The following is a 23597-nucleotide window of genomic DNA, read 5'->3' as shown; positions in this document are numbered from 1 at the left end:
CGCAGCGTGAAAATGGGCAAAATAGAGCCAACGAGCGGGCAAAGGCCACGCTCGAATAACGAACACCCCAACCCCAGCCCAGACACGAGGGGGGAAAGCAGTGCCTATCCCTCGGGGGTGCCTGGACAGGGCCGTGCTGCCCACTCTGGAAGGGCACAAGGCTGGAGACTGACCCTCGGCCTCCACAGTCATGGTCACTCACCTCCCTGGCCCCCCACCATGAGCTCGGCAGGGAGCCGGCAGCTGGGTGCGGTGGCCAGGCCCAGCAGGCACCGGCGCTGGGAGCGGAGCTTCTGCAGTAACCGCACCCTCCTAGGGGCGCGGGCCGGCCTGAGTGGCCCGGCTCCCACCCCATCCCATCCACAGGTCAGCGTGCGGGGTGGCATCCTCTCCCGGACATCGCCACCGGCTGCCCCCAGGTCCCAGCAGGCCACGCTGCGGATTCCAGACCCGTGTCCAGGTCTCCAGCCTGTGCTTTGCTGGGTGACCGCGGCATCCGCCCCTCCCGTCTGGCTTAACCAGGCCTTGCGGTGTCCCTGGTTCTCGTGGCCTCGGCAAGTCTCCTTCCCTCTCTCCTCTCAACTCTACCACAGTCGAGCGCTGGACTGGAAAATTTCTTTTTTTTTTTTTTTAAAGATTTACCTTTTTAGGAATACAAGAACTGGGGTGCAGGCCAGAGATGCGGGGCGGTAAGAGGATTCACCAGAGACAGAGTGGGGAGCAGAACAGGAGGATCTACTGAGATGCACTGCTGAGGGGAGCAGCAGGAGAGGCAGGAGAGGTCTGCTGCGCCATGTGGGTAGCTCCCTGGCCGGGGAATGAACTTGTGCTGCAGGGACTGCTGACAGCTCCTAGTGCTGTGTCTTAACTCCTTGCGCCATCAGGGAGCCCCCCTGGACTGGGAAATTTCTAAGGTTGCGTGGAGATCTCAAAGACTGTCTTTTCAAATCTAGGATCACATAATCAAACATTTTAGGTGCCGGTGCATTTCCAGGGACGGAGAAAGCGGCACTCGGGGGAACTAGGGAGTTTCAAAATCATGTGAATCTTCCAGGGTCGGGGCGACAAGTGAGGACAGGAAAGCGCTGGAGGGTGGTAGGGCCAGGGAAGCTCCAAGAAGCCAGAGCCCGGGGAGAAGCCGGGTGTCCCCCGCGCCCAAGTGTCACAAGCTGGGCGCTCTGCCCCCTGACTCCCAATGGCGTCCCCTCGAGCTCAAGGAGGAAAACCCGGGCGTCGGGCGCACTGGCTACAAGGCCTCCCACCTCCGCTCTCCCTCCCGGTGTCCTCGGCGAGCCCCGCGGGCCGGGAGAAAGGGACACCCGCTCACCTAAAGGGCAGCTCCAGCTCCTCGTTCCAGCTGGGGTTCGGCCCCTCCGCGGTGGTGGTGTGGCAGACGGTGCGTTGGAAAGAGACTTCCACGAAAGGACGGACTAAAACCTGAAAACCAAGGGCAGGTCCTGAGTCCCTGATTTGCTCCCTCAGTTTGCTCTTCGCGGAGGCAGAATGTATTTGCTAAACAGTAGGTTTCCACCGAACCCAAAGCAGAAAACAAACCATGGCTTTTCTTAAAGACACGCAGCGGGGCGTCTCACCTGGCCCAGCGGGTGCTCAGCGCCGGGGGTGGGGCTGTGGGTGCTCGGGGAAGCAGGGTGCTTTTCACTGAAAGTCCTTGCAGATCTCGAGGACGGCTGGAATTTGCTGAGAGGGAAAATGAGCAAAAGAAATAAACCTCAGGGTGAAGCCGAGGTGGGTCCTCCAGGAATGGGCACCGCTGCCGATCCTGGCGCCGCACAGACGCTGGGGCTCCACACCCCAGACTTCCTGTGGGTCCCCGGGCACAGCATTACCAGGGTCTCCCCACCTTCTACCCCCAGGCCTGCATGTCTGAGAGGAAAGCAGAGTCCCCGCCCCTCCTGTCCCAGGGCATGCCTGAGTGGGGACCTGCCTTCCCCCCAGTGACACCCTCTTCTCTCAGGCAGCAGGGCCCGGAGCCTCACCAGCCTGCTCTGCCTCCACCCACTCCGGGTGCTCCCTCCGCCTCCCGGGAAATGCCCCCTGCTTGTTAGGCGCATTTCCATAAAAAGGGGAGGTGCCATGTCTCCTACGCCTGCTTAACTGTGGGTGGGCGCCTGCTTAACTGTGGGTGGGCTGAGCTGAGCGGCAGGTGGGCTGAGCGCCAGGTGAGGCTGGGCCTTCAGACAGCCGCAGGCCCAAGGGCAGACAGGTGGAGAAGGGCCTTGTTTTGGGCCTTGGGCTTGCCCTGGGGACGTGGGGGACTTGTGGGAGACACGTGGAGGAGACGTATCACATGGAGAAGAGTAGAGCAGACCCAGAGAGGGGAGCCAGGGGGAGCCCCAGGGTGTGCAGGTACCAGAGGTACCCCAACAACCCTGTTAAGCCTAACTGGGCCCACCCAAGCCCCAAGCACCCGGGACAACATCTATGTTGAAAACAAGTGTGAACACCTGTGGGGGGACCCCCCGCGGCGCCACTTTGTGGGGCCTGGGGCCTCACCTGGCCAGTGGCTTCCTCACAGGGATGTCGTAAGCCCGGATGATGTTCACCAGCAGCTTCAGGTCCCCGTCGGACAGGTTCTGCGCCGTCACCTTCTTCCGACCTTTTCTCCTTGGCCTCAGCGGTCGCTTCTGTTCTGCCAGCTTGAAAAGGTTTAGGCCTAAAATGCTAGTGAGGACAGAACGGGATTAGGACTCCGCAGAAAAGAAAGGTCTGAAAGCGGGGCGAGACGACTCCCACGCTGCTCCGGGGGCCCCCCACCCCGTCTCTGGACAGCTGTCCCGTGAAGGACGGAGGACGTGGTCCAGGCAGTCTCCCAAGAAGGGGGGGACAGATTTTAGCTGCTCTCTCGGGGAGGAACAGAGCAGGCTGGGGTGACCCAGCCCTCACATGCTCCCCGATACCCTGCTTTGGGGTCTGCCCATCGCTGCTGGTGGACGCCTCCGGCCCCTGCTCCGTGGCAGCTGCACCCGCCCCATCAGGGCCACCACCGCCCCTTCCCCGGGGCGCCGGCCGCGTGAGCAGGAGGGGGCTCCTGTCCCGGCCCCCAGCACTTGTTAGCCGGGCCCGAGGGGGGCGGTCCCAGCGTCCCCCGCTTCCCAGCTACACAGAACTGGCCCTGGCGCTGGGCTTTCACCAGGGACACATTATTTCGCCCAGTCTCTGCTTCATCACCTGTGAAATGGGGATCACAGGACCCACCTCCTGGGGCTGTTGAGGGGTGTACGAGGGAGGAGCATCGATGCACCCGGCATTGGTCTGCAGGTAACTGTGGGGATGCTGCCAGGGATAGGCGGGGGGTAGGGGGTGCAGTAGGGGAGCCCCTCACAGGGATGGTGTCCCGCCAACTCCGCCCGGCAGGTGGAAGTGATCGGCTGCGAATGGCAGCACCAAGCCAGCTCGGAGCCCACGGCCTCCTGCTTGACCCGGGCGCTGTCCAGAGGGGCCAGCTGGGCACAGGACGGTCCCGGGGCCTGGTGTCCCGCAGAGAGGGGGCAGCTCCACTAAGCAGCAGCTCCGAGTGCAGGGAGCAGCAGGCGTCTGGCGTCTCATGTTCTCATCCTTACCAGTTAATGTTCTCCCTTTTTTGTTTGTTTTGTTTTTTACAAAGAAATGGAGGGGAGGTGATTTGCTCAGATTCAATTATGAGAAATAATGATCTTTTCCAAAACAAAACAAAAAGGAGTATGAGAAGGGCAGCGTTGTTTTACATTTTTGGCAAATCTCCTTTTATTGGTGACTTGTCACCTACATTTTCTTTTCTAAGTTACTTTTCCTTTGTGAGCTCCACCGCCACAGACACTGTACGTTTAGCGCGCACAGGTGTCGGCGGACGCGTTTACACATGACAACGTGCGCGACGCCTGCGTGAGTCAGCGCCCCATCGGGGCACTGGACGATCCTCAATTTTGGGGGGTGAGAATAATTCTGATCTGGCCTCTTAGTGACTTCGAAGCCCCTAACACAGAATCGTTGTGCGCCAGCTCTCCAGGACTTCACCTGCAGCTGGAAGTGTGTATCCTCAAACAACATCTCCCCAACCTCTCCCCCCGCAGCCCCTGGGAACCCGATTCCACTCTGGTCTTCAAAGTTCAGCTCCTTTAGATTCTGCATATTAGGAACACGCAGTGTTTGTCTTTCTCACCTAGCAAATGCCCTCAAGTTCCACCCAGGATGTCCCACACGGCACCCCATCATCTTAGTCATTCTGCTAGCACATACCTGAGACAAACTGGGGGACCCCAGAGAGACACCTTTGCCGGGGGCCCTTCCGTGGCGCACCCTCCCCTCTGACGCCCTCCCCCTTGGGCTGTGCTGCCTCCTTGGAGCCAGGGAGAGACCATTTGGGGGCGGGGGCCTTGGGTACAGAAGCATCGCGTTTTACAGCCCAGAACAAACCCAAATTAAAAGAAGAAAGAACGTACCCCGAGCCTTCAGAACTTAACGCAGAAAGTAAAGCAGAAAAAAAAAGAAAAAGAAAGAAAAGAAATGGAGAAAACAGCATGAACAGTCATCATCCATCCCGTGTATAATGATCATGACAACATCCAGGGACAGCGGGGGCGGGGGTGTGTGTGTGTGAGGTTGGCAGGATCCGGGGGGCGCCTCTCCCTCCTCTCCCTGCCCGGAGGCGGCCGGCGAGGGGCTGCCGGGCACGGACACGCGTCCCTGTCTGCGTCCTGGGGGGCAGCAGAGTGTGTGCGCGGGGAGTGACCTCAGAGACCGAGAGGTAGGTCCCTGAAGGGCATGACGCCCGTGGGTGCTCCAGGTCTGATCTGGGTGTGCTCGTCTATGCGTCCCCGCCGTGTGGAGACTTCAGAGCGTTAGTGTCAGTGACGGGGAGTCAGCGTGTAAATACAAGCCCTCACTCGTGTGCAAACATCCCCGTTCCCCGCCGCCTCCCCTCGCCACGCAGCAGCTGTGGGCTCCCAGCTGTGATGCTGGACCCAGGCCCCCTCCTGCCCCCAGGCCCGGAGCCTAGTTCTCAGCCACCCCAAGGCCCTGTGCCCAGAGAGCCAGGGAAAGCGGGGGCGGAGGTGATGCGAGGGCAGGAGAGCTCAGGAGGGAAGGGCCGCGCTAGGCCGGGTGGGAATGGGAAAGGCACAGGCTGGTGGAAGTGGGGGGAAGTGAGACGGGGTCCTGGCATGGGATGGGGGATCCCCTGTGGCTCCTACAGAGACCCCCTCCGCCAGGCATTAGTCAGCTTTTGCCCGTTTCCAGCTTTCCTTGGGGCCCAAATGCGCGTCATCACAGAGAGAAAATCTTCCATTTACACGAACATTCTCCTCCAGGAAAACTTCTCTAAGAAATAACGAGAGGTCTGCTGTTACCTGATATTGGGAACTTCTTCTTCCACTATCAAATCGGCCAGAAGGAAATGGTGCTTTGCAATCAGGAAGCGATTTAGCACCGATTCTCTGACCTGGGGCAAGAGAGAAGCTTCATTTGAAACGCTCTTCTTCCATAATCCTCTCAGCTCACTTCCTAGACCCCTCGGCGACTTCACCCTAATATCGCCCCGATGCAGCCCCACCCCCAGCGTGGCTTCGCTTTTCTCAGCAGCACTGATGTGCCATGAACACCCACCTTTGCTCTAGTGGACGCCCCGCGAAGGCAGAGAACTCTGTTGGGATCCCATGATATTCTCAGGACCCAGCTGAGCTCCTGACACACATGGTAAATAATTTTGCTGACTGAATGAACAAAGTAGGGCCTCCCTGGTGGCGCAAGGAGGTAAGCACAGCGCTGTGAAGCTGTCCGCAGCCTCTGCGGCACAAGTTCAATCCCTAAGCCCGCCAAGGAGCTACCCACACGGCACAGCAGACCTCTCCTGTCTCCCCGCTGCTCCCCTCAGCAGTGTGTTTCAGTACATCTGCCTGTTCTGCTCCCCACTCTGTCTCTGGTGAATCGTCTTACCCCCCACACCTCTGGCCTGTACCCCAGTTCTTGTATGCATAAATAAATAAATCTTTAAAAAAACAGAAGCTCCCTTAAATGTCATAACGGGCTTTAACACATGGGCGGCTGCGGGGCAGATACCTGGATGGGTAGATGACTCTCGTCTCTCCAGCGTGTCTTACAGCCACATTTCCCACAGGAAGGGGAGGGGCAGGGAGGGGCAAGAAGGGGTCGGGGAGGTGGAAGCACATTTGACTCTCAGGGCCCGGGCAGTTAGTAGGTGGCTCAATACGAAGGCAATAGGGTGCAAACGTCCAAATAACTGAAAATCGTAACTTGGAAATGGAGCCCCTTGTTACCGGGCCCCGCTTAAGAGAACCGCTGCTCATAAAAGGAAATTTGTCCTCGTGTTTTCATTCAAAAGATGAAGGTAGCTATGAGTCCATGTCGCTTGTGCAGTTATGAGGCTGGGGCTGGTAAGCATCCCACGGGTGCCTAATAGGGTACAGACTCTCCCTGGGACACCCCCCGCCCCGCGTCCAGTTGCCGCCCCCCATCTCAGGATGCTGTTGTTCCACATGAAGCCGTCGTGAACGATTTTCCTTACCTGCTGCAGGTACTTGGCTACCAGGGCCCTGTGGGTGTCTAGGTGGTCCTTGGTTTCGATCACATTTCTGTCTCGCAACCGCTTCTCATAGTCCTGAAGTGAAACAGGGAAATCATTTCCTCCTCGGAAAGAGCCAGTGCCCGCTCGCCGCCCTGGAGGAGCAGCCACCACACGCGGCGGGGGACACGCCAGGGGCTTCTAACCTCCGCTTAATGCCTGGTTCGGAGCTGACCGTGGAGAGCCCCGGAGGGGAGCGGTGGGCGCGCTGCCTGGTGAGGGCTCGTGCGGCCGCCGGAGACCCAGGCCGTCAAGGGCTCGCGGCTCAAGCGCCGGGCTCGCCAGCAGCAGCCTAAGCCTGCGCTTAACAGAGCCTTTTCCGTTTTAAATAAAGTCATGACAGAAATAATGGCGTTTGGCTGCGACTGACTTGAGCCACTTACTTGGAGCTGGGCCACTTACTTTGTCTGCTGGGCCGCTGGGCGTCCCTCTTTTTCTAGGGATAAAACTCCCCACGGACCCCAGGGAGCAGCCACCTTCAGCACTTGGCTGGGCGCTGTGGGCCCAGGTGCCCTGAATGGGCAGGTGGCTCAGGGGGACACATCCCCAGCCCGGCTGCAGCTATGAGGTGTGGACTTGACGGGTGTTGGGGACCACCTGGGCAGGCAGCTCTCTCTGCACGGGAGTGGGGGTGACGCCCAGACAGGATGGAGAAGGGGGTCATGCCCTGCCTGCAGGGGCTCTGGGGTACCAGGTCAACTCTTGCAGTCACAAGTCTTAGCTATAAAACACGTGGGGATTTCATGAGCCAATAAACCTCCCTTGGCGCCTGAGCAAGTTCAAACTGGGTTTTTAATTATTTCTATTCACTTGTCCCATCTAATTCAAAGAACCAAGTAACCCAAATATTCTCAAAGAATAGGTTCTGCATGAAAATTCAAATGGGAAAAAATCAAATTTTTATGGCTCCTCATTTATCTCATCAAACACATACGTGCCCATCTGACTTCCGCTGCCCTCCCCCACTTGCACGGGTGTGTCACCTGGAACCCTCAGGGGCGCCCCTCCTGGCACCAGGCACCCGGCAGGCCCCCGCCTCCCTCAGACCTCACAGCTGCCTGCTGCTCTTGCCCTGCACCCCACTTCCTTTCTGCCCCACCCACTGCACCCCAAGGCTGCTCAGACCCTACCGTCTAGTTTGCCCTGCGGTGCTCCCCCCAGGCTTGTGCTTGGTGAATACTCACTGCACTATGATGGTGCAGAGCTCCTGGCTAGGGAGAGCTTGACATTCTAACATTTAAGATATTTTCTAACCCACAGTTCTAGCTTTTCTTCATGTATATGTCATGACACTGAGACAGATGATTTAAACACTGAATTCAAAAAAATCGACGACCGGTCACGTAAAGGGCTGTGAAGAGAAGTGGGTTTGGCGATTGAGAACAGCACAGCAATGTCCCCGGAGAGTGCACGGGTGGCAGCATCTCCCCGTTGCCAGCTCCTTCTCGACAGCTTCTCACCTGGAACACCCTCTCCATGATCTCTCGGTCATACGCTGGGACTTGCTTATAATTTCGGAATTCTGGCACCTCTTGGCTTCGAAGACGAAGAAGCCGGAATCGTTTGGATCTGTTTAATTCCTCGTCTGAAACAAAGTTAAATTCCTGCTGCAGCTGCTCCAGTCGAAAGAAATCGGGGATGTAGGATTCACCGCTGGTAGCCACCTACGAAAAGCAGAAAATGCGACCCCCAGATCAGGGCGGGTTCCATGCGAAGAAGCTGGGCCCTGAGCTCTGGGGAGTGAACACTCAGCAGTTTTAGACCGAGAGACTTGCGCTATCCCACATTTCATTTTTATTTATTTATTTATTTATTTTTACAGATTTATTTATTTATTTATACAAGCACTGGGTGCAGTCAGAAGCGCGGGAGGGTGAGAGAATTCACCAGAGCCAGAGCGGGGAGCAGAGCAGGCAGAAGGACCGAAGCACACTGCTGAGGGGAGCAGCGGGCGGCAGGAAAGGTCTGCGCGCCATGTGGGACCCTCCTCCGGTGGCCGGGGAGCAGCTGGGGATCGAACTGGCGCTGCAGAGGCTGCGGGCAGCTTCACAACCCAGTGCTCAACTGCCGCGCCACTGGGGAGGCCCCCACATTTCATTTAAACACAAAACACATTAAAATATAATAGTAACAACAGTGATCATTTTTCCAAAAAGTTTACAAGGTTCCTTTTGGCGTGCTTGCTCCCTGATACTAGGTGTTAGGCACGCTATACAGGCCGAAAAAAGGAGATTTCTGGCAGTGCCTTCCTAGGTGCCTGCTGAAAATCAGGTTAGCTGGGTACACGGTCTGTAAACTATTTCACACGGTCTACAAAAAGATATCAAAATATAAAAATATAGCTTCAAAATCTATTCATATCCAATGGTAGGAGAAGGCCCTGGGTCAGCTGAGCAGCCCCTTGCGCTGCTGTCCACGCTCCCTGTCTCTGAGCAGTGCTGCGTGCCCTTGGGAAATGGGAGCCAGAGATGGACACGCTCAGTGCCAGGGGCACCTGCTGCCCGAACCAGCGGGACTGGGCAGGTGTGGGCTGCCCCCTACCCCACTGCTGGGAGCTTTGCCAACCATGACCTCCTGGGCAGAGAGGAAGCCATGAGCTGAGATGTGCTGGGGCAAAGGACATCCTGGTGGAGAATTCGCTTTATACCAGAGGCCAGAGGGGAAGGCGGCCCCTGCATCCTGTCCTTCCACAGGGAGGCGAATGGACCAAAATGGATCAAACAGAGGTATCATTTGCTGCTGATTTCAAGATGGTGGCCACAGTGGGATTTGAATACTTGGCATGGAAGAGAAAACACGTTAGGTGAGATGGGCTGTTCTTTGCAATATTTCTCTTATCCACATTAAGAGGTATCGTTTTAGAAGGAGAGCTTATAAAGACGAAAGTTGGAATAAGCTTTGAAGTTATCTAATAAAGACCGGGAGAGACATGGAAATTTTTATATCGGTTATAATTACCCTGTGGATAAACAGGGACACGGGATGGACATTTTCTGGACCATTTACTTGTTTTCTAGGCTTTTGTGGGAATTATGGAGTAAAAACATGGCATACGATATCAATACAACCATTTCCTAACCAATGTTCCATTTTATTTAAAAATCTACAGGAAAAGGAATTTTAAATGTATGATAGATACTAGCAATTGATCACATAAATACTTACATGAAACCTAAATGATAACCTAATCAATCATTCAACAAGGAGACACACAAAATCACCATTTCTTAAAAGTGTGATGCAAAGAGCATGTGCTTTGAAATCAGATCCATGTGCTCACCTGGGGCAGGTAACTGAGCGTTTGACCTCAGTGTCTCTCTGTAGAAGGGGCAAGATAAGACCTTTCTTCGAGGGCTGCACAGAGTTTAGAGGTAAGAGCGTCATCCCACAAAAGCAACAGCTGCTTGTATTTACTGCACAGTGAGTGTGTGCCGGCCAGAGCTGACCGGCAGCTGCTGGTTGCTTGTCCCCACCTATGCAGTGGCACAGGCTTGGGAGTGAAGCCCCTGCCTGATACACCGCCAGGAAGAAGCTGCTGGAATTGACACCTGCCGTGCAGCTTAAGTACCTGGGCAGGGAGGGCAGGTAGCGAAAGAAACGAGTGTGAAGGACCCAGCCATGCCATCATGGCCACGCCAAGCCAAGAGTGGTGTGTGCCCAGCCTCTTGCCACCTTACCGAGATGAGCTGCATCAGAGGGGCATTGCTGGGGTCATTCGGGTCAAGCCTGGACTCTGCTGCCCACTTGGCCAACTTCTTCATGTCCGTCAGTCCTGACGTGCCAATAGATGAGATGGCATCAGCTCTCTTCAAAGCACTGAAAACCAAGTTGGCTGCATGAGGTGGCTTCGCCAGAGAGCAGGTTGCATCGAACCATAAAATCCCAGGGGACTCACAGCTCATGGAGGTCCTTATGCTCCATGAGAAAAAATTTGATCACGGGCAAGGACGTCCACCATTTTGTTTCCTTGATGGTCGCTATTCAGTATGCTAGAAGGACAATCAAGGAGCACAAACGGTGCTAGAAGACATTTGCAGAGCACACCATCACGGGTTAATAGCTACAATATATAAATAGCTCGTGCAACTCAATAGCAAAACCCAAATAACACAAATAATCTCATAAAAATGGGCAAAGGAACTGAATGGACATTTTTCCCAATAAGACATTCACATGGACAGAGGTAAATGAAAAGCTGGTCATCAGTTATTTCGAGGGGGCTACAAAGCCACCTCAGTATCCCTGGGGCCCTTTCTGCTGGTCTTAGCAGAAATCTAAGGTTCTAAGAAGGGGGTCGAGAAGAGGACTTTGATATAACCAGAAGGTTCTACCTTGCGGAGGGCCAGACACACACAACCTCGTGCCAAGCACGCCCCCTCCTGGAGCAGACCCCCCGGAGCGAGAAGCTTAAATAAGGGTCGGGGCCGTCGCTGTGTCTTCCACTGGCAAATGCCCCGTTTGTTAAATTGTTAGTATTTACATTTTTTTCCTGAGAACAATAAACATCTCTGAAGACCTGGCCCGTGAGGATCCAGGTAAGAACTCGATGCTTCGAGCAGCCCCCACTGGCTGTGGCTCCGGCTGGTGCCCGCAAGCTCCCCCGTCTGCTCCAGCCCACACTACCTCCTGAATCCGATGTTCTGCTGTGACAGCGGCGGGATTAGAGGGACTCCGTTTTCTCCGACGGCCCATGCCACGCTGCTGGACACCTTCCCTGAGGTCATCAGGATCAGCTGGTTACTGCCATCAGCTTCAAAGGAGAAGGGCACCCCTAGGAACACCATCGAACAGGACGCGCTGAGCCAGTGGAGCCGGCCCGGCGCTGGGAGGAGAGCAGACTGCAGACAGCGGTGGGCCAGCGGGGCCGGCGGGGCGCCTCAGTGCTAGTCTGCAGCCCTGATCTCCCAGCCATGCCGCCCTGGGCCAGCTGCAGGCGGCCTAGACGCTGCCGGGATGAGGCCTCCGCAGTGGCAGGTACTGTGGCTGCTTCTGGCTCCCTCCCAACAGCTGCGTGACCGAAGACAGGCCCTGACTTCTCCGAGCCTTCGTTTCTTCTGTCTAAAATGGGGTTCTGTCTAAAACAGTACCTTCCAGGCACTGAAAATAGCAGCAAAGAAACAAAAACGTTAAGCGCCTGCACCTCGGGGAGCTGATATTCAAGTAGTGGAGACAGGCATCAAATGGGAGAATGAAGAGAAAATGGCCGGCACGTCTGGGTGATAAGCCAAGGAAGGCTCTGGAACATTTGTGTTTTAAGGGTGGGGGCAGGTTGAACTGTTGGGTGGGGCGGTAGGAAAGGCTCTAGGGGAGGAAACTGTTGGAGAAAGGCCTAAGGAAAGCCAGGAAGCGAGATGTGCAGAGACCCTGGAGAAGAGACAGGAGGACCCCAAGCTGGAGCAGCCAGTCCAGTTGGTTCTGCTTGCAAAGTGCTTGGACACAGCCCAGCCCTGGCTCTGTCTAAGTTACTGCAGACCCAGTCAGCCACACCGGTGTGGTGGCCGCTGATTAGGAATAAATGATAAAAGATCTCGGGGCTGTGTGTTCAGTCAACAAAAGGGAGAATAAATTTTCTTGAAAGCATCGCTCTCTGGAGCTACGAGTAGCGTTACTCACACAAAGAATACCATGATTGCCCTGCGCAGTGTCTTTGGGTGTTGGGAAGATTTTCCCCTTCATATTGAAAATTAAATATGACCCCAGAGGACATCAAAGGATTCTTCTGTCCTCGGGGTGAACGAGGAAGGCCATGTCGGAGAGGGTCGCTGACCACTGGCCGCCCAGCTCGCTAGTATCAGCGTGAAGCTACGGCAAGTGTAGGCCCCAGACTTCTGGGCCTCAAGAATTCTCGCAGATCACTGTCCAGTTGTGAGCTCCCAAGAAAAAGTGGCCAGACGCACGAGAAAATGAGTCCCCAGGAGTGAGAGGCAACGGCCCAGGACGGTAGGATGCGCAGTAGAACAAGCAGGGGATTAAACAAATACATTCAATGTGTTCAAGAGGCCAAGGAAGGGATGATCGGACACGCACACCCTCAGGCCACGACCTGGCGGCTGAGAAGTGAGGTCAGAGAGAGAGAGGGGGGCTCGGGGGTCCCGGCGCCTACCGCTTCCCACGCCCTCGTGCTCCGGGGCGGCGAGCTGGCGGCTGCTGAACTCCACCTCCTCCACGGCCGCGCGCCCCGCGACCACGGTGGTTTCAGGAACAGGCAGGAACACCTCCGCGAGCAAGGTGGCGCCGCTGTGTCCCACGGTCTCGTACACCTGCAGGGAGGAGAGAGGCGCCCCAATCAGCGTGGCTCAGCTCCCAGATGGAGGGCCGGGCCGGTCGCCGTCCAGCCGGGAGCCCCATCGCAGAGGGGACAGCTGAGCGGTGGGCTTCCGTGGCACCCGCGGAGATCAGGTGCACCCTGTCTGTGCCAAATTTGAGACGCCCTGTCCACTTGCATGGCCTGACCCCCCGGGGGAGAGGGTGAGTGAGAGCAGGCGGCGACAGTCGCCCTATTCAAGCCAACGCAGGGGGCGCCCAGAGAGGGAGCGCCCGCCTCTCCCGGCTGCTTTAGGTTAGATCAGAGAGTGATGCCAGCAGGAGGAAGGGGTCAGGTCTACTACTTAGAGCTCATGAATTCGTCCCTTCAGGGCCTCAGGTTGTCTGGGAGCTGCTGAAATCCTACCCAAGTCCTTCTCGGATCTTCTCCCCGGTGGTGTGAGCACCTGCGGCCTGCTCACTCTTTGCCGTCACCCTGAGCTCAAGGACGGGGCAGGAGGCCACAGGTCACAGTCCACCCTCCAGCCTCGGTGGGATGCTCTGCTCCAGCTGACCATGTTTCCCTTTATTCTCGGATCATCTCAGAGTGATGTGCTTTCTTGCCTTTTAAGATTTTTCTTTTCATGTTTTGCAAAAATTTTGCTTCCCAAAGACACCTCTTTGTATGAGCCCACCGAGGGCTTCGGGTCTGTTATCTTGTCTAATCTCTACACGTCCCTCTGAGGGATGGTTTGTGTAAGGATGAAGCCAGGTAACAGACCCCACAGGTGCAGTGATAAGGTTCAAAAAAGGGGAGAAACTTCCCCTCACCCCCCATCTGGTAAGTCACAAAATTAGGATTTGACTTCAGACATGTTTCACTTCAAAACTCATATGTCTCTTGTTTTGTCTTCCTCACAATCCTTTTTTTTTTTTGTGGGACCCTCGCCGGCGGCTGGGGAATAAACCGGGGGCAGCCTCGCAACCCAGCGCTCAACCACTGTGCCACCAGGGGAGGCCCTTCTTCTTCTTTTTTAAAAAAAGATTTATTTATGGATACAAGAACTGGGGTGCAGGTCAGAGGTTTGAGGTGGTGAGAGGATTCACCAGAGACAGAGCAGGGAGCAGAACAGGCAGATTGAGTGAAATACACTTCTGAGGGGAGCAGCGGGCGTCAGGAGGGGTCTGCTGTGCCATGTGGGTAGCTCCCTGGCGGGGATCCAACGCCTGCTGCAGTGGCCGTGGATAGCTTCATAGTGCTGAGACTTCACCCCTTGCACCACCAGGGCAGCAGGCCCCTCACAGTCCTTCTTTCGAGGCTGTGGTGTTGCTCTAATTCCTTCTTCCTTCCCATTTCCACCGCCAGCTCTGATCCCATCCCCTCACTGCTGGCGCCAGCTCAGGCCTTATCTCCTGCTGGACTGCCTGGCAGTTCTTATCTCAAGCCGGGCTGGGTGGCTCCGAGCCTGTGGCTCAGGACACATGAGATCTAATGTCACCATCGACACAGCTCCTTCGAGGGACATATTCATCCACGCCAAGTACGGCTGCTCTGTGGTTCTCTCTCTATCTCCTGGCTGGATTTACAGCTCCCCGGCAGGGCTGGGCATTCTAAACTACACTCCTGGCTCAGCGTTAGACACACAGTTGGCTCTTAAATCAAGTGAGAAATATTCACAGTTGGCTGTTGAGTCATCAGTTGATGCGTTATCATTTTTGAAATCTCAGAACTTTTTCTGAGATACGTAATTCAAGACTGGGCAGTGCTGACACACATGGATGCATTTAAAGCAATTTCCCTGACCCTCCTGGTATTGCCAATGATTCCTGAATCTTCTGATCCAAAACTTGCAGTTGTATAGAAAATTTCCAAGTGGCACAGTGCTAGGCCTTGAGGGTCAAAATACAGTCGCCCTTAACTTCACTTCTTCTGTCGCCACTACTCAATCGCTGGGCCACGGAGCCAATCCACATGGTCTGACCAGTGACCACGTCTCTAAAGAAAGCACAAGGACCGAGCCAAGGCCCCTTTGATTTGTGCTGTTTAAAAGAAGACAGCACGATTCACTCTTAGGTCCAAGCTCACCGGCCTCCGAGCATATTCTTGATATTATGGGATAAAGTTTTGCTTTTGCAGCTAAAAACTCCATTTCATCTTATTTTAGAAAATATGATGTTATCCTTAAAAAATGCCTTGGGTTGTCACACCCATAGCCAGCTGGTATTCAAGGTAGTGACCAGGAGATCATAGAGAAGACGGTTCGTGTATTTCAGAACCCACGTGAAGCCAGACATTTGTGCACTCGTGGAAGGTGGGGGGTGACATTCCTGCCACAGCACTTCAGGAGATCTGGAATGGCCTGAGTGGGGCTTCACGTGCTGCCCAGGTGGCTGCACTCTCGCTGACCAGCACAGGTCTGGCCAGTCCCCTGGGGTGGGGGCAGCACCTGCCTCCAGCATCGTGCACTCTCAGGAGGTGTCTGCTGCAAGGACTCCCTCGGCCTCCTGCCGTCCCCTTACAGCTGCCGCTCTCTTGCACCCTCTAGCTCTCCACCTGCTCTCCTAGGAGACTCCCACTCTGCAGGGGCAGAATGGGGAGGGCAGCCCCTTCTCTGCAAGGGGAGTGGGGAAAGCAGGATGAAAAGGGCCCCAAGCCCAGAACAAGGGAAATCTCTGCTGTTCTTTGACTCCCCCAGGGACCACCAGCAGCCCCTCCTGGTGAAGGTCAGGGGTCAGCAAAATTTGGAGCTGGCCTCTGAAGTTATGTTGACTTTATCAAGTTTTATCCTGAAAAGATGGTTTTCCCTTTGCAGTGAAATCTGTAAACTTAGCTCCAGTGCCCACATTCCCGCCAGGGCAGGAGGGGGCATGTGGGAAGAGTGGGCTTCAGCCCAGCAGCACAGCGCCCCCCAGTGGCATAAGATGGTAAACCTTCCAGAGCCCCCTGGCCATCCTAACAGCGGGGCACTGGGCCAGGAACTCTGGCTCCTGGAAACCCCAGCAGAGAAAGGCCTCTCTTGCTCGGGTGCAGCGGTAGAGAGAGCTAGAGCGCGTGTGTGGGGACAGGAATGGCGTCTTGATCCTGGCGCAGAGGGCTCAGGAGGCTCAAACAAAGGTGCGTCTCACAGTGAGACCCAGGGAAAGCAGGTGGGCACACAGTGAGACCCAGGGAAAGCAGGTGGGCACACAGTGAGACCCAGGGAAAGCAGGTGGGCACACAGTGAGACCCAGGTAAGGCAGGTGGGCACACAGTGAGACCCAGGGAAAGCAGGTGGGCACACAGTGAGACCCAGGTAAGGCAGGTGGGCACACAGTGAGACCCAGGTAAGGCAGGTGGGCACACAGTGAAACCCAGGTAAAGCAAGTGGGCAGAGTCCCCCACCTCCCTCCCTCCCTAGCCCATACACATGGAGAGGACAGAGGAGGAGAAGCCCCCAGAGGGGAGGGAGGGGGAGCCTTGGACCCGAGAGCAGAAAGGATGAGGAGCCCCAGCAGTGGCCTGCATGTAAACGGCAGGAATCACCAGGCACAGCAGCGCTCGTAGCCCACAGGTAGTGGCTGCCGCAGCTCTGTGCTGAGGAGGCTTCTGAAGCCACATCTAGGCTTAGCAGAGAGCGAGGGGCAGGACACCTTGTCGTTTCTGGCACTCGTGGTGGCTGGGGATGAGGACCTGCCGCGTAAGTGGTGGGTGAGGCCCGGCGGTGCTGCCCGAGCTGGCGGCAAGCAAGGCCACGCGACCCACAGGCTGGCTCGCAGCACGCGATCCTGCTGGCACCTGGGGGGGACTTGCCACGAGAGCAGCGCGCCCGAGACCGTGGCGGGATGGACAGTGTCCTCTAGAAACGGAGGCCTTGGAGCCACACGCGTGATCTTCTTTGAGAAAAGGCTCTGCACAGAGCTAGCTAGCTCAGGCTGGAGCTGAGGCGGGTCCCGAGGCCATGACCGTGCCGTGGACACGGAGAAGGTCGTGTGGAGGAGGCTGGCGGGAGATTTGCTTGTTCTGCTCCGCCTCCATCGCAGCCAGCGGTGAGCAAGGCATGATCCATGTCTTTGGAACATCATGCCAGAGCCCTGGAGACAGTGATATTGAAGCATCCCCCCACGAATGAGCCGGAGAACCCTCCTCGTCCCCAGCCCCTGGCCCCCCACCCATCTGGCTCTTCTCCAGTCACTCTGCCGGCATTTCCAGGAGTCAGAGGTTAACACATCTCCTTTGCCAAGACCCTTAGGGCCGCCGTGCCGAGGAGGCGCTGACCTCTCCCTCGAGTGTCCATCAGAACCCGCTTACCTGCAGGCTCAAACTCTCCGGCCAGTTGAATATCTGCAGATTGAAAATCTGTCCAAAGTGAACGCGGAAGTCGGGGCCGAGGGGCCGGCTGTCGGTCCTGGACACCTCTTTGTTGTTGAAGAGCACCTTCAGGTGCACGGAGCGCCTCTTGACGTCCTCCCTCCGAGAGACCTCCACCCTGCACGGCGGGGCAGACAGGTGAGCGGCAGCCAGAGGGGGATGACCTGACCGAGGCGATACGCGTGGTATCTCAACAGAGCAAGAGGTACCAGGTGCGACTCCTCGCTCACCCCAGCAGTGACAGGTCTGGCAGAGCCTGATATAATGAAACATGTGTCCCTGGGGGGCGGTGTGGTGAGACGTGTGTGAAGAGGTATGGATCTGTACCCCTAAATCATCTACAGTGCTATAAAAAACATCACCTTGATAAATTAGATCATTTACAAATTAAAATATCCTTCTACGTGGTCATGCATTGTGAATGTTCATTACGGAACTATATGCTATTGCATTGTGGCTTGGAAATAGCTAATTAAGTGCTGGAGAATAGTGTGGTGGTGTTAGCACATAAGTGCTAGAGTTGAGGGAACATGTGAACATGTGCAAGAAGCTACAATTTAAAATAAACTAGTAGGGGCCTCCCTGGTGGTGGTAGGGGTTAAGTCTCAGCACTATCTAGCTATCTGCAGCTGCTGCAGGACAAGTTCGACCCCCAGCCAAGGAGCTGACCCACATGGCTCAGCAGATCTCTCCTGTCTCGCCCGCTGCTCCCCTCAGCAGTGTATTTCAGTGGATTTGCCTGTTCTGTTCCCCACTCTGTCTCTGGTGAATCCTCTCACCCCCCACCTCTGGCCTGTACCCCAGTTCTTGTATGCATAAATAAATAAATCTTAAAGAATAAAAGATGGACATGTACATGTGTTTTTGTGATTATGTACAGCTTTATATATGCTAAATGAAGCTTCTGATTGTTTCTGTCTTAGGCATCACTCACAAATGACAAGAGATGTTATTTTCATCAACGTTGGAGGGTATGTTTCCCCGGCCTGACCCAAAGAAGTACAGGGAATGTCCACAGCTCCTTGGGAAGCTCCACGAGGTTTTCCAAGAGAAGCTGGCCTCCAGCGCAGCTGAAATCAAGGGCCATTGGGGAACCCAGGAGTGGGATGCTACTAGTAGGCAGAAACCGCCAGTTACAGATAAAGGCTGCAAATTAGAAGCCAGGTAGGCAGCCCGTGGGAAGAGCGCCTCCTGCTGGCAGCATCAGGTAGTGCGCGCCCGTAGGTAGATGAATCCTATCACCCAAACTACAGATGCCTGAGTCTCCCATGGCTTAGTCTCAGAACTACTTACAGAGAATCAGCGATGGAGCCCATCACGCCTGCTGTCAGGAGATGCACACCCTAGTGTCTGTGTTCTCGTGTGTGCTGGCGCTTGTGTAATTGTGTCCCCGTCAACCTCATTCCTAGCTGCGTAGTCCACTCACCTGGGACACTGGTCATTGGGCGTCACGCTCCCCGCCAGGCTCAGCTCCGGGACCAGCGTGGGCTCCCCGGGCCTCCTCCGGCTCTGGGCCACTCGCTCCCGCACCTGCTGCTCCACCAGCGCCTGGTCCGCAGGCTCCGGAGGGACGGGCTTTGCAGGCTCCTCCTCGGGAGGCGACTCCCCCAGCTCCTCATCGGGGTGGTCTTCCTCTGCTTGTTGCTTTTTCTTCTGTTTGGCTCTCTGTTGGGTAAGAGGCAAGCTTAGGCCAGCCAGGAATTTGGAAAGTCACTGAAGAGCATGCTTCAGATCCAGACAAGCCTGGAGGCCAACCCAGCCGCCCCCCAAACCCCTGCGACCACTTGGGGAGGCTGCTAAGATGGGACCTCTCGATGCCTCCGTTTTCTCATCTCCAAACTGGGAACAGTCCTCGGGACCACTCTCCAGGGCTGTTGAAATGCGGTTATACCCAGAAAGTACTGACCCCTGTGCCGGCCCCTGAACTTGCAAAGCATTAATTACTGGTTCTAACAGCTCAGGACGCATCTTGAAACTGAAGACTTGTGAGCCAGGTGGCATCACAGGGCACCTGATATATTACTTAATTGCTCTTGGGCTCAATTTTGCAGAGTCATGCACACAAAGTTAGACGCTTTTCTCAGGGAAACCCAGAAGCATCCACACTCCACATTCAGTGGGATAATGCGTGTGTAATGCTAAGTGTTTTGCAGCTTAGGACACACGCATAAGTGATTACCTGTTGTTACTTGTTCACTCAAATAACCAGAGTGATACACCAGGGCCAGCTATGAGAATAGCTGGCGCTGGTACCGGCTGGCTGGGGGCTTTTTATCAATTGCATTATGAACTCACCACCTTATCCTTTTTATCCCCCAGTGTGGGTGGGGAGGGAGCCAGCAGAGCTGGCAGGGGACCCCAGCTTCCCTGCCCTGTCCCGGCCTGTCCCCTGGCTAGCCCGGCCCGAGGTGGTGGCTGCTGGCAGACCTGGGCTTTCCTCCAGGCCTTCCAGTGCTGCAGCGCGGCCCTGTACTCCGCCATCTGCTGCTCGTGCTCCTCCATGTGCTCCTCCACCAACTCGCTCGTTTCAGCCTGGATTTCTGCTTCATATGCCTCACTGTCTGCTTTCTGGTCGACTTTTTCCCTTGGAAATAATTCACAGTACCTTGGTTATTTCTTAAGATCAAGTCAGAGAACAACAGCCAACTTTGGTGAAGCGTGGGCTTGCTATATGCTGGAACCTCTTCTAAAGGTTCGCCCATCAGCTCCTGGCCCTGAGAGGCAGGTGCTTTTATAATTCATGTTTATCCACGGGGGTGGGGGAGCAGGCACAGGGAGGTAGGGAGTCACTAGCCCCAGCACACCGGTGGCAAGGGGAGCTGAGCTGGCCACCACTTAGTCAAATGCCCAGGGGTGAACTGAGCCACTACAGCCCACAGCAGCAGCTAAATTGTGGTATTTCATTCACTCAGGCCTTTGAGGAGGCACTTCATTATGTTGCTACTGAATTCCTGAAACCACTTTTTTGACCTAGGGTGATGATGTGGGTTTTTCTTTGGTGATTCTGCCGCTAATGCCAATCCCTCAGGAGATCTGCCCACACTGTGTGTTGTGGTGTGTTCGGTGGAGCCCTAGACCTGGGAGATGCCTTTGTAGAGCCATGGGCTGTGTGATTCTTCAGGAGGGCAGTATATGAGTGCCCCCAGCCCCACCCACCGGTGTCAAAATGAGCTGGGAAATGTTTGGGATCCCCATGAAAAGTGCATCTTCTAAAACTCAACAATGCTACTCCCAGGTATATTTCTGGAACCTTCGTGTGCATGTGCCCTAAAAGACATGCACACATTATCTACTAAGTTGAAAAATGGAATTAATTCAAATGTCCATCCATGGGAAAATGGACATCAACTATATGGTGGTGGAGGGAAACCAGACATTTTGGTGGAGGCTATGATGTTAAATTATAATCTGTACAACTAAAATATCTATAATGCAAATCAATGTCACTTCAATAAAAAAATTAAAATCTACTTATAAATCTACTTTCTGGAACTAAAGAGTAAATCTACAAAAACTTTGTTACATTCATCTAATGAAGTAGTATAAAGCAAAGAAAATGAACTGCAACTATGTGCCATAAAGTAATTGAATCTCACAAACACAGTAACACACGTTACTTCACCAAAGAACGCACACAATGTACTTTCACTTATGTGAAAATCAAACACAGGCATATTGAACTATATGTTTTAGGGATTATAGAGATAGCAAAACTGAAAATCCAGGAAATGGTTACTTCTAGATGGGGGTAGGGGGAATACAGCTGGGGCTAGAACGTGGGGGCTTCTCAGATATAGGCAATGTTTATTTCTTTACCCGAAGAATGGTTATTAATTTGTAATGATTTTAAAAATTGTACCTGTGTTCTATACAACTTTCTCTATGTCTGATAAAGCCCAAATAAAACAAATCTTTGAAAAAAGGGCCTACTTTCTCAAAACGAGCTTCAAGGGTGTATTTGTAAATCTCTGGAACTCTCGAAGGGACTTCATCTCTTTCCAGACTTTTACGATGCTCTTAAGCAATGCTCGATCTTTTTCTTGTTCAGCATCACGCAGTTTCCTTGTTTGCCTACAAGATAGAAAATAATACACAAGAACATATTAGAAAGCAACAACAGCAAGTTACTCGCTGTTGTTTACAAATAGAAAGTAAACTCAAAATGCTATAGTGACCGTATAGCTAATTTGCTAGTTACAGTATTTCTAGAAAACCAAAATATCAACGTAAATTTGAAGACAAGAGGATGCCAACCTGTTTTGAGAGTCTTATTTGATTTTGATTTCTCTAGGGGAGACTGACAGCAACTTAAGTAAATCACCTTTTAAAATTGGTATTAACACTTTGTATCCTAAACAAACAACCACCTTTGAAGTTTTGAATGGAGCTGTCCCGGTTAACACCAAATATGTTCAAGTCTGTCTGTGTCAACACACATCACAAGCTCCACATTAGGACATGAGGTAATCTACTTCAGGCCTTGGCGAGTTTTCAGTGCTAGCTAGATTAATAATACCTTGAGTGTGATTTGAAGAGGCATCCTTTGAAAATGCTGTTAATTTTCTTTCCATTAGCTAAGGTCTTTGGAAATTATTTACTGCCTTATTTTAAGCCCTCTCTAGGAATAGTCAAATCCACACCCTTAAGTGCTCGATTATGCAACCAATCATTTGATTAATTCTTTGGACAATCTTGAGCAACACCCAGTGTCATCCCAGGGGACTGAGAAGTGTCTAGGAGATAGGGGAGGTCGGAGAGTTTAGAGCTTCCCTCAAGACAGAGACACAGACAAATGCCCACAGCAATGTGGGGTTTGCCTGAGACAGCTCCAAGGACAACCAGGGGGGGGGTGTTTCACAAGCTAGCTCCTGAATTTCAGGGGGAGGTCTGAGTGTGGAGGTTGTAGTTGTGATGACTGTCCATGGAGATGGCACAGGAACACAGAGGTCTAGTTTTCTAATACTCAACTGGTGGCTGTGGGAAGGGAAGATGGCGGAACAGGACAGCTGGCTAGTGGTTGGGTGGCTGAGACTCAGAACTCTCTAAAGACCTCAGCAAGCAAGAAAGCTTGAATTAGAATGGAGAACATTCTTCTATGTGGGTCACTGTGTGTTCCCAGCACACATCTAGACACATGAGTGTCGTTTCGGGTGCTCTTCAGGTTGCATGGACCTGTCACATCATGAGAATCCTCAGTGCTGTCTTACTTGTGTCACGTGCAGATCTAACTCAGTCCTTCCACCCGCGCTGGGTGTGCTCACTTTGGTAGGGGCTCTTGCTTTGGTAAATGAGGCTGTGAAATCTGCACACATCTCCACGCGCATAACTGCATGAAGCTCCCTGGCATCCGTGCATCTGATGCAGAATTGTTGGGTCCCAGCTCACGAGCACTATCTCGCTGCCCTGTCACGTCTGGCAGCAGAAGGACTTGTCTCCACCAGCAGAGCCTGCAAGTCACCATCATCCACATCCTCACTCCTTTCTTGGGATTCAAATTTGGTGTTAATAGGATGGGAATATCTCATCACCTCATTTGGCTTAACTCACATATATTCAATGTATTCAGAAAAACTGAATAAATAAACTCAACAAGCTCACATCTAACGAGAAAAAAACAGTCGTATTATGAGCTTTACTCACCGAATTTCAGATTTATAGTCATTGATGACTTTTTGGGTTGTGTCAAGAGACTTGTGAGTTTTCACTGGATTAAGGTCCATCTGAACCGCATTTCTTAGAGCTTGGAGCTTAAAAAGATATGGATGAAAGTTTTGAATTAGAAACGCTACTCCCCACTCGAGTTCTCAGGGCAAACGATGCCCTGACTCTTCTGAGAATGGCTGGTCCATCTTCCACTGTCTCCAGACTTCTACCAAAATGAGCTTCGACAGAGCTATTCCTCCTATTCTTACAATAATGGAATAATAAACAATAATAATAAACAATAAACAAATAAAGGAATATTCCACTGTGTTCTGTGACCCTCATAACCAAGCTACCCCATCACAAGGTGCACAGAAAAGAACATTTGTACCTTATCAGTGAGAAATTTCGCCTTGTTTCTCTGGCGTCTTGCGAGGTACTGGTCATACAACTGGGCCAGCTTGGCCGCCAACACGTGCTCCCGGCTAAAACAGGGGTGGTGCGTGAAGATTAATCCTGAGATATCAATGTCCAGTTGGAAGTTTCCGGAAGCTTCTCCAGATCCAATCATATGCTGACTACTGTGGATATATTTTACTGCCTGCCAAAGAGAGCAGAGTGTCGGGGGGACACAGCTAAAATGTTGGATAATAATCTAACTGCCCTGGGAAATCAGTGAGAGGCAAAGTACCTCCCTCCCTGTGAACCCCAGCACAGGGGCCCGATTTCCAGGCTCCAGATCGAAGGGACCCCCACTTAACTGAATACTTTGAAAGTAAAACGAAA

The 23597-nt window shown here is 53.7% G+C and overlaps 1 protein-coding gene across 8 annotated transcripts in view; it reads right to left on the bottom strand.

Moving 5' to 3' along the window:
- Positions 1–23597, bottom strand: part of CC2D2A (coiled-coil and C2 domain containing 2A) — a 125237-nt gene that overhangs the window by 15569 nt on the left and 86071 nt on the right. For all 8 annotated transcript variants that reach the window (XM_037530252.2, XM_037530247.2, XM_037530250.2 and 5 more), the window contains 15 exons: positions 23203–23412; positions 22809–22915; positions 21099–21239; positions 19596–19752; positions 18595–18833; positions 17109–17286; positions 12681–12837; positions 11201–11348; positions 10255–10393; positions 8038–8241; positions 6521–6613; positions 5346–5437; positions 2515–2682; positions 1593–1698; positions 1328–1437 (listed from right to left, as the gene is read on the bottom strand). In XM_037530252.2, the coding sequence (XP_037386149.1) occupies positions 1328–1437; positions 1593–1698; positions 2515–2682; positions 5346–5437; positions 6521–6613; positions 8038–8241; positions 10255–10393; positions 11201–11348; positions 12681–12837; positions 17109–17286; positions 18595–18833; positions 19596–19752; positions 21099–21239; positions 22809–22915; positions 23203–23412 (2249 nt within the window). The remainder of the gene's footprint in view (positions 1–1327; positions 1438–1592; positions 1699–2514; positions 2683–5345; positions 5438–6520; positions 6614–8037; positions 8242–10254; positions 10394–11200; positions 11349–12680; positions 12838–17108; positions 17287–18594; positions 18834–19595; positions 19753–21098; positions 21240–22808; positions 22916–23202; positions 23413–23597) is intronic.

This window comes from Talpa occidentalis, unplaced genomic scaffold, assembly GCF_014898055.3.
Source record: "Talpa occidentalis isolate TD23 unplaced genomic scaffold, MPIMG_talOcc4v2.1 talOcc4.6, whole genome shotgun sequence".
Classification (NCBI taxonomy): Eukaryota; Metazoa; Chordata; class Mammalia; order Eulipotyphla; family Talpidae; genus Talpa; species Talpa occidentalis.
This window is presented reverse-complemented; position numbering and strand designations above follow the sequence as displayed.